This window comes from Convolutriloba macropyga, chromosome 1 (assembly GCF_964194025.1).
Source record: "Convolutriloba macropyga chromosome 1, txConMacr16.3, whole genome shotgun sequence".
Lineage (NCBI taxonomy): Eukaryota > Metazoa > Xenacoelomorpha > Acoela > Convolutidae > Convolutriloba > Convolutriloba macropyga.
The window spans coordinates 65925833-65942461 of record NC_134468.1 but is presented as its reverse complement, the minus strand read 5'-3'; the positions used below and the strand labels follow the sequence as shown (position 1 = coordinate 65942461).

General features: G+C 35.6%; 1 protein-coding gene across 4 annotated transcripts; it reads right to left on the bottom strand.

Annotated features, from left to right (window-relative positions):
• Positions 1–1162: 1162 nt before the first annotated feature.
• On the bottom strand, positions 1163–16086 carry LOC142350733 (uncharacterized). 4 transcript variants are annotated; one of them, XM_075402684.1, is made up of 12 exons: positions 15899–16086; positions 14192–14377; positions 13818–13832; positions 10652–10846; positions 10042–10221; positions 9492–9725; positions 8849–9031; positions 7648–7665; positions 7039–7207; positions 6416–6546; positions 3015–3248; positions 1163–1446 (listed from the first exon to the last, which is right to left on the bottom strand). In XM_075402684.1, the coding sequence occupies exons 1-12, from the start codon at positions 15957–15959 to the stop codon at positions 1289–1291; spliced, it is 1764 nt and encodes a 587-aa protein (XP_075258799.1). In that variant the 5' UTR covers positions 15960–16086; the 3' UTR covers positions 1163–1288. The 4 variants fall into 4 exon arrangements, with proteins under 4 accessions (XP_075258799.1, XP_075258813.1, XP_075258806.1 ...); XM_075402698.1 differs by lacking the exon at positions 7648–7665; XM_075402691.1 differs by lacking the exon at positions 13818–13832 and having other exon boundaries at positions 15899–16085.
• Positions 16087–16629: the final 543 nt, after the last annotated feature.

The following is a 16629-nucleotide window of genomic DNA, read 5'->3' as shown; positions in this document are numbered from 1 at the left end:
CTATATTGTTTAAATCTTTGCTGTTATTTTAATTGATTTGTTTTATTTTTTTTGGAGATGGAGTTTGAGCCCGGTTTTTTTTACCAAATGTTCTGCTCAAAATCTCTTATAGTTGTTTGGTTGCAACTCCGCCGTAGCCGGTCCCCAGCCCGGATGAGAAAGGAGGAGGGGAACACACCCAGAACATACTGGAAAAATCTCAAAGTCAGTTTTTTTAAACAGACTTGAGATAATTTTCTGACAGAAGTTTGCTATTTTATTTAAAACCATGTTTTTCAATTCCCCGGCGATTAAAAATGACGAGAATCTCACAAGAGAAAACGCCTATCTTGTAAGATTCTTGGAAGAGAAAACGCCTATCTTGTAAGATTCTTGCAAGATAAATCGCCTATCTTGTAAGTCTTTTACAAGATTACATGCTTATCTTGTAAGAGTCTTGCATTTAACGCCTATCTTGTAAGATTCTTGTAGGAGAAACGCCCATCTTGTAAGACTCTTGCAAGAGAAAACACCTATCTTGTAAGATTCTTGCAAGATAAATCGCCTATCTTGTAAGTCTCTTACAAGATTACATGCCTATCTTGTAAGAGTTTTGCATTTAACGCCTATCTTGTAAGATCTTGTAAGAATCTTGCGAGACTCTTTTAAGATTATACAATTTGGTACAAGAGTCTTGCAAGATTCTTACAAGATCATACAAGATAGGCGTGTAAGCTCGACTAGGGCCCCCTCCCCCACTAAATGGGGTCAGAAAATGTGCTTTTGGACTTGACACTTCAAGTAAAGATAAAACGGCCAACATTATGGTCAATAACAGATTCAAAATTTTAATTGTTAATTTATCCTGAGCGTTGTTAGTTAGCTTATGTACGTTGTTAGTATTGTCTATGACAAATTTGCAGGAAATTATGTATTTATGATTGCAATGACATTTAATAGGTTTCTTCAAGGGCGCTCATTCAATGACTCGGTTACTTTACGAACTGTGATTTAAACATGGCTGGATAGAAACGCATTGAACGTGATTATCATTCGAGATTTTTTCTAACATGATAATCACGTTCAGATTTTTTCTCAGATTTCACTCAGAACACGGTGTCAAATTCAATGAACTCACTGAACAATTGAGGGAAACGCGGGTCTCAAATAGAAGTGAAAGACATTTGGAATTTTCAAGTTAAATTAGACATTTCAGATACATTATATTCAGATATTGACCACCTTCAAACACCAGATTTAGATCTTATTAATTTATGTGCCGGTCTGTATTCATCGTTTCAACATTTCTCTATATCTGGGAGTAGAATCTTCTAGAATGTCTGTTAGCAATGATGCGGAATGCGAGGCCAGCGATGAGAGCAACCATGGCTACGATACCCAGAGCAGCACCCACTACAGTTGCACGGTTAGTCATCTTCACTCTGTACGTAGGCTGTTCTAGCTCAGCTAAAATGAAAAACAAACAAATAGAAACTGCAGGACAAAATGACAAAATCTTGCCAAGAGCTTGAAACGCCCAGAGTTCTTGGTATATCCTGTATAAGGCTTAATCAAAGTAAACAAAGCAAAATTCTTGACATTTGCTGAACACAATCTCGGTAAACCCAAGAAGCGCCGAAAAACCAAAGACTACGACAAAAAACTGTTTGCATACCTGATCAGTCTCACCTTGTATGAGTATTGCATTGTGAACTCTAAAATAACTGCGCCTCGTATGTATTGTAGACTATTAATGGGTGTTATCTATTGAGGCAACGACCTAAATGAGGGTTATGGCGATTTGTGACCATGTATGAATTGTTTATAATCCCATTATTTCATCGGAGTTGTATAAAAATATGTACAAAAATCAAAATTCAATTGTTTTTGTCAATGTGTAGCCTACATTGTACAAAATCTTTTTGTTCCTCAGTAAAGGTTTCGTGAATCCTATTTCAAATGTATTTGACGGCGATGTTGTTGAGTTTCTTTAATATTCTATCTTTTTCATAGCGGGGGCCTTCCCATTAGCAGTCCTATATACCGAGCTTGCATCCACTTAAGAATTTTATTATTCTTGTTGAGAAAAGTAGAACCTCAATTGCTGTTTAGAAACTATCGGAAACTGAGGTAACTCTCCAACACTTCTTGATAATTTTTGATGACTCTCAATAAATCTGGATAATTCTTGCTTAATCTTATGCTTTTGTACTGAATCCTGTTTAGAGTTGATTTTTAATTTTTACAACTTTGTATGTATCGCCATGTCATGGTTCATCCTTTATGAATGTCTTGCCAATATCTTATTGCTTGATACCCATGCAAATATCTGGCTAGTTTTTGCAAATCTTGCAATGTTCATAGCAAGGGAAATGTCACGATCTTGGAAAGATTTCCACTGTTTTTAGTATTTTTCCGAGCAAAGGTGTGTCAAGTTTCGATTCGCTGGCCACCAACTTCCGCTCCTAGAGTATATTTCCTAACTACGCCTTTGGTAAATCACAGCCTCCCATGTCGGAAATTTTTTTTAAAAAAACTTGCAATATTATGCAGGAATCATGCAAGTTTTTGATAACAATACGTAATTTATTACAAGATTCATGAAAAGTTTTGCAAAATTAGTAATCAGTTTTGTTTGCAAGATTCTATGTTTCTGACAGGCCTAATTATTGGCAACTCGGTGTTCCTAAGGGATTATGTGTTTATGTAGAAACCCTATTAAAGTGGAGCAAAATCAAGCTAGACAGAAAAAATTCGAGAACCAAGAACTTGCATGTAAATTTCCAAACATTTGCATGTAAATAAGCGATGCAGAAAAACCAGTAAATGAAAATTAACAAATTAACACTTTTACTGTTCAGATTATGCAGGGGAGATGCTTTTTGTGTAGAGGTAGTCATCACCTAGCCAACCCTCTTCGTACAACTTAATGGGACGAAATCCCAAGTGAACCCCTAATCAATATCAACAAAATCGCTTGCGGGCTATACGGGGCAAAATACAAAAAATGTTCCAGTTTTCAGAATTTTACTCACTTGCAGTCTGAATTTGTTTCATTGCCTCTCCCTGCTGGTGCAATCCAGCGCCCGAGGAGTCCTTGAGCATTAGGTTTAGGTTTCCAGGGTGGGCCACTAGGTTGTTGATCACTCCCAGACAGGTCTCCTTGCAGAAGACACTGGACACCACGTCATACACGCAGCCGAACTTCTTCATGTAGTCAGAGTTGCACACCTCTGGACTCTCGTAGTCGAACATCTCATCCGGAACTTCTGCAGAGAAGGATAAATGTGAAAACAGGGAATCAATATCGGGGAAACAAATAGCTGTTCATATGAAACAAATGGATCAGAGGTTTTTTGCACAAGATACATCATCTTATTCCATCTGAAATACGAGAGGTCACCCACTACCATCATTTAGCTCGTCTTGTCAATTTTTAAATAATCTTAAGATAAATGACATTTTTGCAAATTAATTAAGTACAAATTTTCCAACTCTTAAACTGAACATGTGATTTGCATTCTGCGTTCATTTATCTCAGATCCAATCTTTTTTGTATTTATTAAGTTAACTAGTAAGTAATTATTTTCATTCATATATTTAAATACACCGTAATTATGTCTTAATTTCTCACTCTCAAGATTTAGCCAACAAACCATTAATTGTGAAATAGACCCTAAAACAGGATGTAACATTTTGTTCATATTTCAATGTTAGTTTTCCTATTCATAATCCATCGTCACATGGTTTAAAGTTGACCTCGTTGACCTTCCGATATTTGATCAACTGGAAGAACAGGCCCTTCAAAGATTTGAACCTCAGCTGTTCATAATCTTATCGCAAAATATTTCAAGCTCCGACTTTAAGGGTCTTTTATGTCAAATTAAACGAAAAGTTTGAACTTGTTTTGCAATTTTAATAATTAAGTAATATTTAATATTTATGTGCGAATTTGCAGAAATTATCTGCAAAAGACCATTTAACTTTATAGTTCTGAACAATGAATTTTGTTTAATTCATGGTTAGTTCAAATAAAAAGTTGTAAGAGAGAATATCGCTCTTGAGTGCAAATAAAACATCTAAATGACGCAAATATCTGATAAATCTGTTCATCTAAGTGCCAGATATTTGCCATGGATACTATTTGGAGAAAAGTTCACAGTGAAACAACTTCAGATGGTCAAGCTAGTGTGAGCGAGCGTAGGCGGAACGAAGTCGTGGTCCTATTTATCATCGAATAGAAAAAGTCAGTTTAGAAAAGGCTTCTGTTAATACACTGCGGTCAAAATCCCAATACTGTTCCGCTACGTTTACTCAGACCAAAATTATCATTTGTAGAGCTAAGTAAACGATAAACTATTTTTTATCATAATCGCAAAAATTAATTGCCTCACATAACCTTATTTTGAGCCAGCGCAGTTTTAAAGCTAAACTTTTTGTTCCATCAGCTTTTGCTGATTACTAAGTTTTCCGTGGAAATGAACCTGAGAAGTTTGAACACCTGGATTACCATATTTCTTGAGACGCGAGGTTTCATTTTTTAACTGATTTTTTTGTGGTTTATGACTGCAAACTTAGGAAATAAGGTTTCTTTTGCTGTCTTTTTCCTCAAAGTCTATTTTGAGTTTTCATATTTTGTTCAATTTAATTGTGAATTTTATTGTGAATCAAAGCCTCCGGGTTTAGATTATATCATATAAATGAGAATAGCTCATTGAAAAAGTCAATAATTTTTACTTATAAAATAGACAACCCGATACTTTTTCAAAAGTTGGTGAGTTTCAGTTTTCGAAAGTCTCTGTAGTAAAAGCAAAAACACTTGAAAAGAAGAACAAATCTTCTTTTATTGTGCTCCGTCTAGTATCCAGAATTGTTCTAATTACAGAAATGATTTTAATTTTTTGTTAATTTATAATATTTCGTAATTATTAAACAGTAAAAAAATTTTTAAGGTTATTTTGTCATTTAATAAAGCAATCATTTCGCGGAGCACTTTTCAAAATTTTGTATCAAACGGACGACGTAAATAATTAATACATCCTTAATGTCAATATGCACTGATAATTTAGTCCTAGTTGACAAGGCGTTGAACGCACAAAAGTTATTGCGAGAATAACATGTTCGGTCGTGATAATTTTTCGGTTGTGATAGATTCATATCAAATCCCACGGGCCAGTATGGCATGACCATAGCTCAGAAGTCCTGGCCTTTTGCGTTTAATGTAGCCATTATGGATGCTTGTCAATATATTATGGATAAAACAGTCAAAATGTCAATGTGTTTAGCCACGACTAATATTGAGAATGCATTCAATTGTCGTCCAGTTCAAACAAAATTCAGTGTCATCCATTTGAAATGTCGTCCATCTGAACGGCCCCTTTATTTTTCCTTCAATTTTAAGTAGCCAAAATGTAAAGACCCTACAACTGATAAACCTTCCCATACCGAACTCCAAATGTTAATCAGTATGGGCAATTGTAAATGCAAGTTTCCCATGTAATATAATTTGCTCGCCTTCTCGCTTGAAATTTGATTCTTTGAAGCGCATTAGAACGGCGCAAAAGACATAATTTGAATAGTCGCCGTGGCGCAGTAAGAATGACAAATACCTAAGGAAATGGAGCGCGTGGGTTCGATCCCCGTACGTTACTTTATTTTTGCACTTGTATTAAGACTTGCCAAATCTGACAAGACTTAAATGTGTTATGATCATAGCTCTGAATCAGTACTGATATCTAGACTTGGACTCATACTTGCCCAGTGCTGATATTGACTTGGCGTTAAGTACGGGTAGCCATCTGACAATCATATTAGCTTATTCCATAGTTTTCCGAAAAATTGCTGATTGATTTATTAAACAGAAAATTGTTTGAAATCAAAACTATAACAAAAAAAAACATTTGAACCACTGAGTCAATGATCGAGAACATTTTTCAGTGTTTTCATGAAGGATTACAAATGTACAAGACCAAATTAATTAAATTTTAAATTACTTTGCTACTCGACTTCATTTCATCTGCATTAAATCAAAAAAAATTCTCGCCGTTAATTATCAATAACACTTTCATTCCCACAACAAAAATACAAATTTTTGTTTCTGGTTTAACTCAAAAACGGTGTTTTTCCATTAAAACAATTATTCATTGAACGCAAAAAAATTAACCTTATTTTTCTAATGTAGGTGAGATTTAGCTTCTTTGATGGCCAAAACAGCAGCTTAAAGTATTCGAAATGACTGAACAATTGAAATTCTTTGGCACCAGCTTGGTTTTGAATTATTTCATTTAACACTACTTAATTTCTGTTCTTTGGCAACTTAACCAAAGTTTGTAGCCTAACTCAAAATAATTCAGTAAATCGAGCGATGAGCTGACGTTATGTGTTTATGAGCGTTTGAGCAGAATCTCAAAGAAAAATAAAAATAAGAATGTCTTACGTTCTAGTTTGAGATAGTAGTGAGCCAGGAGTGCCTCTAGTTTCTGGAGGTCAGCTGATTTCAGAGAGTAGCTATTCATTGAGTCCAAGTCCTCTGGCATATCATCCTCAGCTGCGCTAGCCTGTGGCAACCTGCAACACAATGACAAAGAGTTTTTCAGATCAAATTAAGATGACGCCAATTTTTCTTTCGTATGTGTAATTATTTAACATCCACTTGTTCAATAAAATTCGCATATAACTACAGACATATTTTCAAAGTCTATTGAAGATTCCATTAGAAGTTGAGAAATTATTGAGAAATTGCGTTTATTAGAACTGAGACCGCCATTTCTCATACATTTTTTGCGGTTCCATAGCAGGACGGTTAACTGCTACGATCTTACGCTAAGATGTTATCTGCTAAGGGTAAAATGCACAATCTTTGCTAAGGGTTTATGCATTACTTCTAGGCATGCAAATAACTAAATAAGATACAAACCAGCTCCATATCAGCTACGAATAAAGATCCCCGCATGAACTTCTAAGAAATCAAAACTACTAAGAATCATTTATGTCCTTATTTGTCCGATCGCCAACACGGGGTAAAATATGGACGTGTTATCAACAAAAAGCTGTATGAACCCTTGTTGGACTAGCGGGAGAGGCCAGTGGTGGCTTCCGGGGCACTGATTGCAGGACTTGCGACATTTGCGGGAGAACCCGCTGGCCTTGTTTGCACAAGCGAACTTAGCCCAGAAGGCTTGACACATGAATGAAGGGTAGAGATCCTTGCAGTCGTTGGCGGGTTCAGCTGAAATGAGGTCAAATTATTGAAAACTAGTCAATTTCCTCAAAATTATTCCGCAAAATAATTTAATTTAAGTTTAAGCTCAAAGTTCGAAGAAAATTGAAATCTTTATTTTGATTATGAAGCCAATTCTAAATTTGGCAAAACTGGCAAAAAATAATTAGTGGTAGATGCTTGGTAGATGATAAATATCAGACATTTTCCGTTGAATCCCCACTCTAACTACAGGGCTATATAAGACGCTGCAATTGCTTTTTTAAGTAAAAGGGGGTATCAACGGAAACAACCGAAAATATCTACCATATTTTCTCATAAATGACTTTTCCAATATCTCCAAAAAACGGTCAAATTGGCATAACTTTGGGTACATTTTTTGTAGTATTTATACACGAAGTGAAGTTTACACAAAGCACTGCACAGACGTTTCCAGTCATATTACTTACTGACGGGACCCGTTTCAGCTAAATACAACTCAACATTAAATAGAACAGAAACTGAAAAAAGTGCCCAGGTTGGTTGGCTGGGATGAATAGCGAAAGATTGAACCAGCACATCCCTGGCGACTGCAGAGTTTATAAATAGTCTTGCATGAATTTGCAAGCAGTCAAGCAAGGGAGTGTATACTTCTTGCAAAGTTGTTGCAAGAATTGAATCTGCTTATAACAGGAGTGAGTCGGAGTGCGTTGACCTGCTTATAGTAAACGAAAGTTTTTATTTCGAAAAATTGATTCATTTGTCTATGGAAGCGTCTTTAGATCAGCTCCTAAGCAAGCTTGGTGATAAGTAGTTAACGTAGATTCTTCTTAGTTTTAAAGTTGATTTTAGAATACCGACTAGTTTAATTACAATTTGCGTGGTTATCAAAAATCGTACTTCAGTTTTGTGTTGCAGTTTTCAAATAAAGATCTTTGTCGAATCAAAAGTTTGAATCTTGTCTCGGGAGTTGTTGTTTCATATACTTTCTTCTTTAACTCAGCAGCAATTTCCCAATTACCTTCACATTCAGTGGGTGTAGATAACTGGGGTCACAAGCTTAAAAATTTAATGATAAAAAATTTCAGGAAAAATTTTCAATGCCCTTCAATGGTTTACTGAAGTCATATAAAAAAATATAACAGATCTCTGGATCTCTGAGCATAATTCCCCCAATGGCCTTATTATCATATTTTTTTCTGTTTAATTTTGCTCACTTCTTTTTAAGACTGAATAGTCTAAAATCAATTCAACTGACAGGTTTTGTAAGCTTCTTTTTTAAAGCTACCATTTCAAATTTGACTGTTGTAACATAAAAAGTGATATTTAGTGGAATCGTCGTCGCCAGAGATGAAGACCCGGCTTCAATATTTTACCATAACAAAAGCTCAGATTAAGTTTGAAAACTGCTCTTTGTATATTAGTTCTCGAAAGGGTACAAAAAGAATTACTATCATATTTCGTTACTAATTTTGTAATTGGTCTGTGGTAAAAGTCTTCACTTGATAATCTTAAAGTGGCCGCCAAAAAAGCCAAAAAACAATCCACAGCTTTAATTGGAAATATAGCAAGCTCGAGCCTCTAAACATATCTTGCTTGTTAATGCTGCACATTAAGGAGATATTACTCGGTTCAACAAAATGAGAAACCCTGATAAAATGCATGACTAACTGGTGGTGACTAGATCCTTCGGACAGAATCCACAGCTCTTCTTGCACTTCACTCGGAAGTCACTAGTGTTGTCGGTACATGCAAACTTAGCCCAGAATGCCTTGCACAAGAATGGGGGCAGGAGATCCTCACACTCTCCATTTGGGGCTTCAGTTGTAGTCTCGATTGTGGTCGTTTCGATTGCTGAAAAAATTCTTACATGGTCAGAGAAAAGAGGAATTAAAAAAGACGATTGATCAATTTTTCTCTCGAGGGGAATACTGGAATTTTAACGCATTATTTCGTACTTGAAAGTGTACTAAACCATCTTTGGTAGAATTTTGAAAAAAACTAATAAGTTATCTTCGGGTGAGAAAACATCACATGTAAGCGTTTTAAGTATATAGGCTGATAGTGGCAATGGAACACCAAAAGCTCAAAAACTACTAAGAGAGAGAATCTTTGAAACAGTTTTCTTTGATTATAGTGCTGTTACAAGGTAGGTGGAAAAAAGATTCTTTTTTGTTGTAAAACCGTAACAACTTGTACTGCACGTTAGAGACTTCGGGTCAGTCTAGACTTGATCCGAAAACAAATCGTGCCCTCTTTTGGCACCTCTTTTGTATCTGGATATTAACACAAAATAAAGGAAAAATAGACTGACTGCTGCTTCCGGCAGCAGTGGTGGTCTCATTATCAACATTGTAGTCCTCCTCCCCGCCAGCCAGGAACTCGTCTTCCAAGATCAGTTCCAGGTCAGTCAACTCGTTGGACTGAGGTCCAGGGCACAGACCGCACTTGGCCGCGCATTGGATCTGGACGCCTTGAAACGCACACATGCTGTTGGGAATCCACTGGCAAGAACTGGCCGAGAGATCACTACATCCAGCCTGGACCACTGAAAAACGAAGTTCAAATTCAAAATCGGAACCTGTTAGGCCCCGCTTTAATTAAGTGCATATAATAGTCAATGACGCTCACAAACCCCCTAAACAGCATTGGTGTGTGTGTGTGTGTGTGTGTGTGTGTGTGTGTGTGTGTGTGTGTGTGTGTGTGTGTGTGTGTGTGTGTGTGTGTGTGTGTGTGTGTGTGTGTGTGTGCAAGATTGTGCGTGCGTATGTGTGCGTATGCGTGCGTATGTGTGGATGTCTGTGCTTTCTGAAGGAAGAGATTACACGAAAAAACGTAAACAACAATATCATGGTCAGACTTACATGCTGAGGTGGTGGGCGGCTGGCAAATTCCACATGTCTGGGGGCATTGCTGTCTGAAATGAGGGTCATTGAGACAGGCGTACTGGGCATACACGGTGAAACAAATGGGCATGTGATCTCCGCAGGTAGGACTAATCGGCACATCCGCATACGGCATTGCCCTTATCAGGTTTGTACTACCTGAAAAAAAGTCAATGGGTCATGCCAAATCTAGTTGGTGAGTCTGTGCATATCCAGATTTCAATCCATGTAGTAGATAGTTAGACCAGTGAGAAAAGATAAAAAGCAAGGAATTCTGAGTTCCAAAGAAAAATCCGAGCGCCTTTTTAACGTTCAATAGTATCATAAAAAGACTGCTCGGGGGAGGAGTCTACTTATAGATGATGAGTTATTTTTTATCAAATGATGGATACATCAAACAACCAAAAAAATTGGAATATCATTTCAGGTTCAAATAGTGTTATACACTAGAAGGTGCTGAGACATTTTTTGGAATTCAACATCAATTTACGCCAAATAAAATCATTTTTCATACTTTCAACAGGTTTAACATGGGCTAAAGTTTAGGTTTGATAAAATCAATTTTTCTGCGTTGCAGATTTATTCTCACCTGGTGCACCTGAACCCGCAGCTTCGGGACTACTGCCAGCGTTGGATTTGGGACACAGACCACATGATTCTGGACACTGGGTCTGGACTATGGCACTGGTGGTGCATCGGAAGTAACCCCCAATGTTCACTGTGATAAGGGGACAATAGGGGGCTATGTCCCGACACACTTGCCCACTGCTCTCATCCACAGATGCTGAAAATAAACAAACAGTTGCAATTCAAATTAAACTAAAACAATAGAGAGTTCTACGCACAATGATTTTTAAACACATTTTAGCGCAGTTATTTTTATGCGAGACATTTTTAAACAAACGCAATAGCCAGGCTGTTGTAGGCGAAGCTGACAAAATTTTCATTTTTCAACATTTAGCAGATAGGTTGGGTTTTTACCTTGCTTTTGTGATTGATTATTTAATACTTATTTCCTCAAACCCTAGCTGGACTCTTTTGAGTTGAGCAGCATAGTTTGCAGAACAATTTTCTTTTGAATCAATTTCTAAATAGTCCTTTAAAGCAAGTCGACATGCTACAAGAAACATATCAATTCAAACACAATCAAATCGGCTTAATTAGAAGCTCAGCCAGGCAGTTGCCGAAACAATATGAGATGTCAGGAAATGAAATTCAAATGGACGGAAGAAAATCAAGAAAATCGATTAAAGGAATGAAAATTAAATCTGAATGCTAATATACTATTGGGCGAATAATATAGCTGATTTAATAAAAGTTTGGATGGGCTGGTGAACAGACAAAACAGTCCCAGACAAAACAGTCCCGGACAAAACAGTCCCAAATAGCAAAATATTCCCAGACAAAACAGTCCCAGACAAAATAGTCCCAAGAAACCAGACAAAACAGTCCCAGACAAAATAGTCCCAAGGCCATTATAATAGCTCTCACACGTATGATTTAACAAGCGGATAATTTAATCCCATGTTCGGTTGTGATAGTTTCATATCAAGTCCCACGGGCCCCTGAGGCATGGCCATGGCCATTAAGTATGTTAAAACATACGGATAATAGCGACTGCTAATTTGTTGTCAGATTATTGATCGCACATTTCAAAGTACATTGGATATAATGGCATTAGGTACATTTTATTTGGGACTATTTTGTCTGGGACTGTTTTGTCTGGTTTCTTGGGACTATTTTGTCTGGGACTGTTTTGTCTGGGAATATTTTGCAATTTGGGACTGTTTTGTCTGGGACTGTTTTGTCTGGGACTGTTTTGTCCGGACACGGGATGGGCTACCTTGTTCTATTTATGGTCTGATCATTAAAGACTACTAATGAGCAGAGAATTGGAATTGGACTCTGAAGGCACGCTTAAGTGAGCTCATATAGCAATTTTAGTCAAAATTGATTTTTTATTTTGTTGTCTTGAATGTTTGGTGAATTTTTCAGGTTAACTTCTACTTGGTGTTCTTTATGATTCATTATTTTTCATTATTCACAGCAACTATTGGGCTTTTTAACGAGGAAAAAACAAGTCATTTGATATTTCCCGTCAATAGTTTAATTTGTTTTCATGTTCGACACAAGTCCTTCCATTCTGCATCTTTATAGGTTTGTCGATCATATTGTGATATTATAAATAACTCTCAATAATAACTGGACCAATAGGATTGATATGACATTAATAAACTTTTATATTGTCCAAAATTAGTAGTTTAAGCTTTTTCTCACTTAGAAGTCGTTATCTTAGAAAGATATAATTGATCATTAATTCTTGCATACATTTATTGTTTTTCTTTTCAACTTGTATACTGGTCTCATTAAAGATTACTTCAATTTGTTATAGTGAAACCAGGTGATTATGTTTATGGTTTGTAGTTTTAATTCTACGATTCTAAAATCGACACTGTTTTTATATTTTGCACTTTTGAGTTTCATCCGTTTTTTTTTCGATGTCTTGTCTCATATTCTCAATAATGTCTCATAAGATTTCCTATGTGGTTTCGGTGTGTTTTCAGTAAAATTTTAGCGCTACAGTTATTAAAGATGACACCATTCAGTTTTGAAACCTTTAGTAATTTTTATAGTATTGCCTTAATTTCTCTTGCCTTAAACTGCCTTGTTCCTTTGTTGCCTCCTGGTTGTTATCTTCCTCCAATAAATCATTTTTGGAGTTCTCAATCTCATTAAAATGTAAAATTTACAGTAGTTTAAACGGAGATTAACTCCTCTAATATGACGTTGAAAAATCTCGTCTAAATTTTACGATATTAATTTTGCGATTAAGTTAAGCATACTATGTTTTGTTAGGATAAATATAATTTCAATAAATTTCGTAGGATAATAAGTTCTACTTTGTCTAGTCTCTTTTTTTTCTGTTTTATTTAGCATTTATGTTTTTTGTTGAACGGCGAGTCATTGAATCGTTGGTTTGCGGAGTGTTGATACGTGGTTTGTGATCTTACATTTCTTCAATCAGTTCTCTCGCTCAATTTCCTTTCCAAACAGCTGAGCCGGCTTCAAGAAGTCGAAGAGCTATTCTCCTGCTGATTTACAAAAGCATCAATTTGTGTGGCATGTTTTTTGTGTTTCATTTGAATTGGTAGATAAATTTTTATAGAGGGAGCAAAGTCTGAATAATTTATATAGGAGTTAACCAAGCTCCTTCATCATAAAGCTTTTTAACTTAAAACATCTTATCGGTAGATGTTTTGTTTGAAAATTGGATAGAGATTTAACTCTGAGCTCCATTTTTGGTGCTAGTCAAAATTGGGTGTTTATTTGACCAAACTGTTGTTTTTTATCATGAACTTTTATTTATTTTGATTTCTTTTTTCAACAAAATGTGAGAGAGTTCTTTAATTCTAGTCAAAGAACAAGCAACCAGACTTTATTGAACCTCACTTCTAATTCTCTCTCTCTCTCTCTCTCTCTCTCTCTCTCTCTCCTCTCTCTTTATTTGAGAATAAATTATTTTTAAGTAACGAATCATGATCTGCTCTTTGTTATTTTGACTATTTCTTATCACTGCTAGTTTCGGTAGATATTTAAACAAAAAATATGGATGAGCGAGGTCTGAAAATTATGTGCAAATGCACATTACCGAGCCTCCTCGTTCTATTTGACTATTCTGCTCTGCGCCCTTTCGATTCCCCCTTTCGTTCGCATCCTCCATTTTTGACAAAGAACACTTTTTAAAAAATGCGCACCTTCGATAGCTGGCGCTGTAAATAACACTTGACAGATGTGACAATTTGTACTTAAACACCAAAGATACAATAAAGACAATCGGTTCTTAAACACTTAAGATGTAAATTTCGAAGAGGAAGTGTCTTAGTTCAAAACTAATAAGAGAAAAATTATTTGCATTTCCTGCTCTTTGTTGTTTTTGTTCTTGTCTCAAATCTGATATTTCCAATCTAAATCCAATCATTGCCATCTTTTTTTTCATCAGCTTGATTGATATTTGATCGGACACTGCTTAACCGGAATAAATGCAAAAAATCAAATAATCAACAGTAGGTATCGGAAAACCAATAATTTTGGTATTGTTATTACAAGTAGAGTCGAGTTTGTATCATACCTGCGCTGAGAACCACGAGGGCGGGTAAGGAGAAGAGTTCAGGATATCCCACTTCCTCTTGCAGTCTGTGGGAGTGTTTGCATGCTTCCTTGCAGTGGTACTGGAAGTAGGGGTCAACCAGACATGAGATGCCCTTCTGGGGAGAGTCACACATGAAGGGTTCCCCCGAGTCAGAGCCACACCTAACTGCAAACAAACAAACAAAGGAGTGCTTGCATTGACATATTAGTTGGAACTGCCATTCATTTTCCTCATCAACAAAATTTCCGTTTTCATAAACCTGTGGGATAAGTTGTGAACAACTCAAACAGCCCATCACTGCTAGTGATTTAAATAGCCTCACTGCGATGCAGAGCCGTTCAGAATTAAACTTTGATTAAAGTTGTATCATGTTGCGAAGTTCTACAATGACCCCCGAAGAAATAGTCGAAAAATGGGGAAACTGCATGGCAAGCAAGAAAGTTCACAATATTGAGCAATATTTTTTCTGACCATATATAAAAAATTTCCAATACTTTTCTACAGGTGCTTTTAATTGAAGAATAAAATTAGGTTCACTTTTCTACAAATTCTATTAATTTGAACTTATAGCAATTAATTTGAACTCCCGCTCAGTCTCCAAAAGAAATAAAACTACTTTCAAATATTAAAGAAACTAATTAAAGAAAATTAAATAGATTAGGAGTGGATTTTTATAAGTTGATTGAAAAATGTTTAGAAGACATTTATCAAAAATCTTTGAGCTTATAATTCCCGATAAATTTCAAAAAGGCACATTTGTGGGTTCCTATCAAAATGATTGATAAATACAATGCAGTTTATTCTCAGAACGCCTGAAAATTGCCAATAAAAATTACAATTCCCGCTGACTGTTTCCAAAAAATTGAGGAATTCTTTTTTTTAAAGAAAAAAAACATTTCGGAAAAAAACATTATGGAATTTTTATTTCTCCATTATAAATTTGCGAGGACCTCTTTCTCTGTTCTCTTTGAGCTGAAATTTTTTTCCAAAAAGACTTTTTCTCAAAATACGTGGTTTCTAAATACTTTTATAAAATCATTTATTTTATATATATTTTGAATATTTCCAAAGCACATTGTAATTGCTTTAGTTTTATTTCTGTCCGCTTAATTGTTTATGTAAATCAGTTGTCTCAAAATGTTGTACTGATATCCATTTCAATTTTCTTTCTTTTTTGTGCACACATTAAAATCAGAAATAAATTCTCCAATTTGGATGAAAAATTCAGAATATTTCAGTAAATAGGTTTTATTTATATTTCAGTTACAGTGATGTTAGAGATTTTGAGTTTTTCATTAATTTTTAAAAAGTGCTTCTTTGTGAAAATGAGGAAGTGCTGGCACAACTAACTATTTCTCTGTGAGACAATATTTATTGGTATCGATCGTTGTTAGAAATGTTTTCAGTTGAAGTTGGAACATGCAACAACGATGTACTTTGAGAATTAACATTTCTCTGTCTGGTTTTAATGTTTTTTTTAATATTTATAACTCTATGGAGGTGCAGATTCTATTCAGCAAAACGCTGTCTTTTGTCACTTAATTTTTTGGTACCGACACGAGAAATTTAAAGAGCTGCTGAAGAGCTGCCCGAAACAGACAAAGTATCACGGAAAAAGTTGTTAAAATTGATCTCATTAAAAAGAATTTAAGAAATTGAAAAAATTTAATGTCAATGAACACACACCTGTATATAAGATGAACGGAACAAACAGGATCGGATGTAAAACTCGAACTAAAATCTCCATTTTGATGCAAACTATGATATTACCAGTACTACCTCTGCTACTCAATTTCAACAAGATATATCTCTTTCTGGCACTAGCACAAACACTAAACTAATTAACAGGATATAAATCAGTCCAAATGAAACCAAATTTGTCCCCCTTTTGGTATATATAACTCCGACGTTGTACTAACTAGTACTAACTATCTAGTTATCAGTCTTTAGTCAAAGTGACATTTGTTCACTATTATCACACCATTGTTGTTTCGGTGCCAGTGTTGTAGATTATAGCATGGACAGTTGACAAATCATCGCTAGTTTATAAACGCCATTAATGGGTGTAAAAAGAGGGTTTTGTATTTGCTAATGAGGTGACATCAAGATACTTCCGTTTATTTCAGTCAAGTTTTGGGCTAGAACAGGGCGCCAATGACCCCATAAAGTTTGTATCATTCCTACACATCATATTTGCAGAAATGGACAAACTATACCATTAACGCGAAACACGCCGAACAAAACAAACAAATTCGCATCTAAATTTCTAAATTTTCAAAGACTAGAAAGCAAAATTTTGTTCAAGGTGAAATATAATTGAGCCGCGTTCAGTTTGCTTAAGCAATTTAAATTGGTATAAGTTGCTTTTGCGCTATCCACTTTATTGTCAATTAGCAACTATGATAAATTTGTTTCCA

What these genes read in the sequence shown, in the direction of transcription:
- LOC142350733 (XM_075402684.1), bottom strand. Translation starts at nt 15,959, where the DNA reads ATGGAGATTTTAGTTCGAGTTTTACATCCGATCCTGTTTGTTCCGTTC. An exon ending in CACTGCTGCCGGAAGCAGCA is followed by an intron (nt 9,032 to 9,491) that starts GTCAGTCTATTT and finishes GAATTTTTTCAG; the next exon opens with CAATCGAAACGACCACAATC. An exon ending in CTCCCGCTAGTCCAACAAGG is followed by an intron (nt 6,547 to 7,038) that starts GTTCATACAGCT and finishes ATTGTGTTGCAG; the next exon opens with GTTGCCACAGGCTAGCGCAG.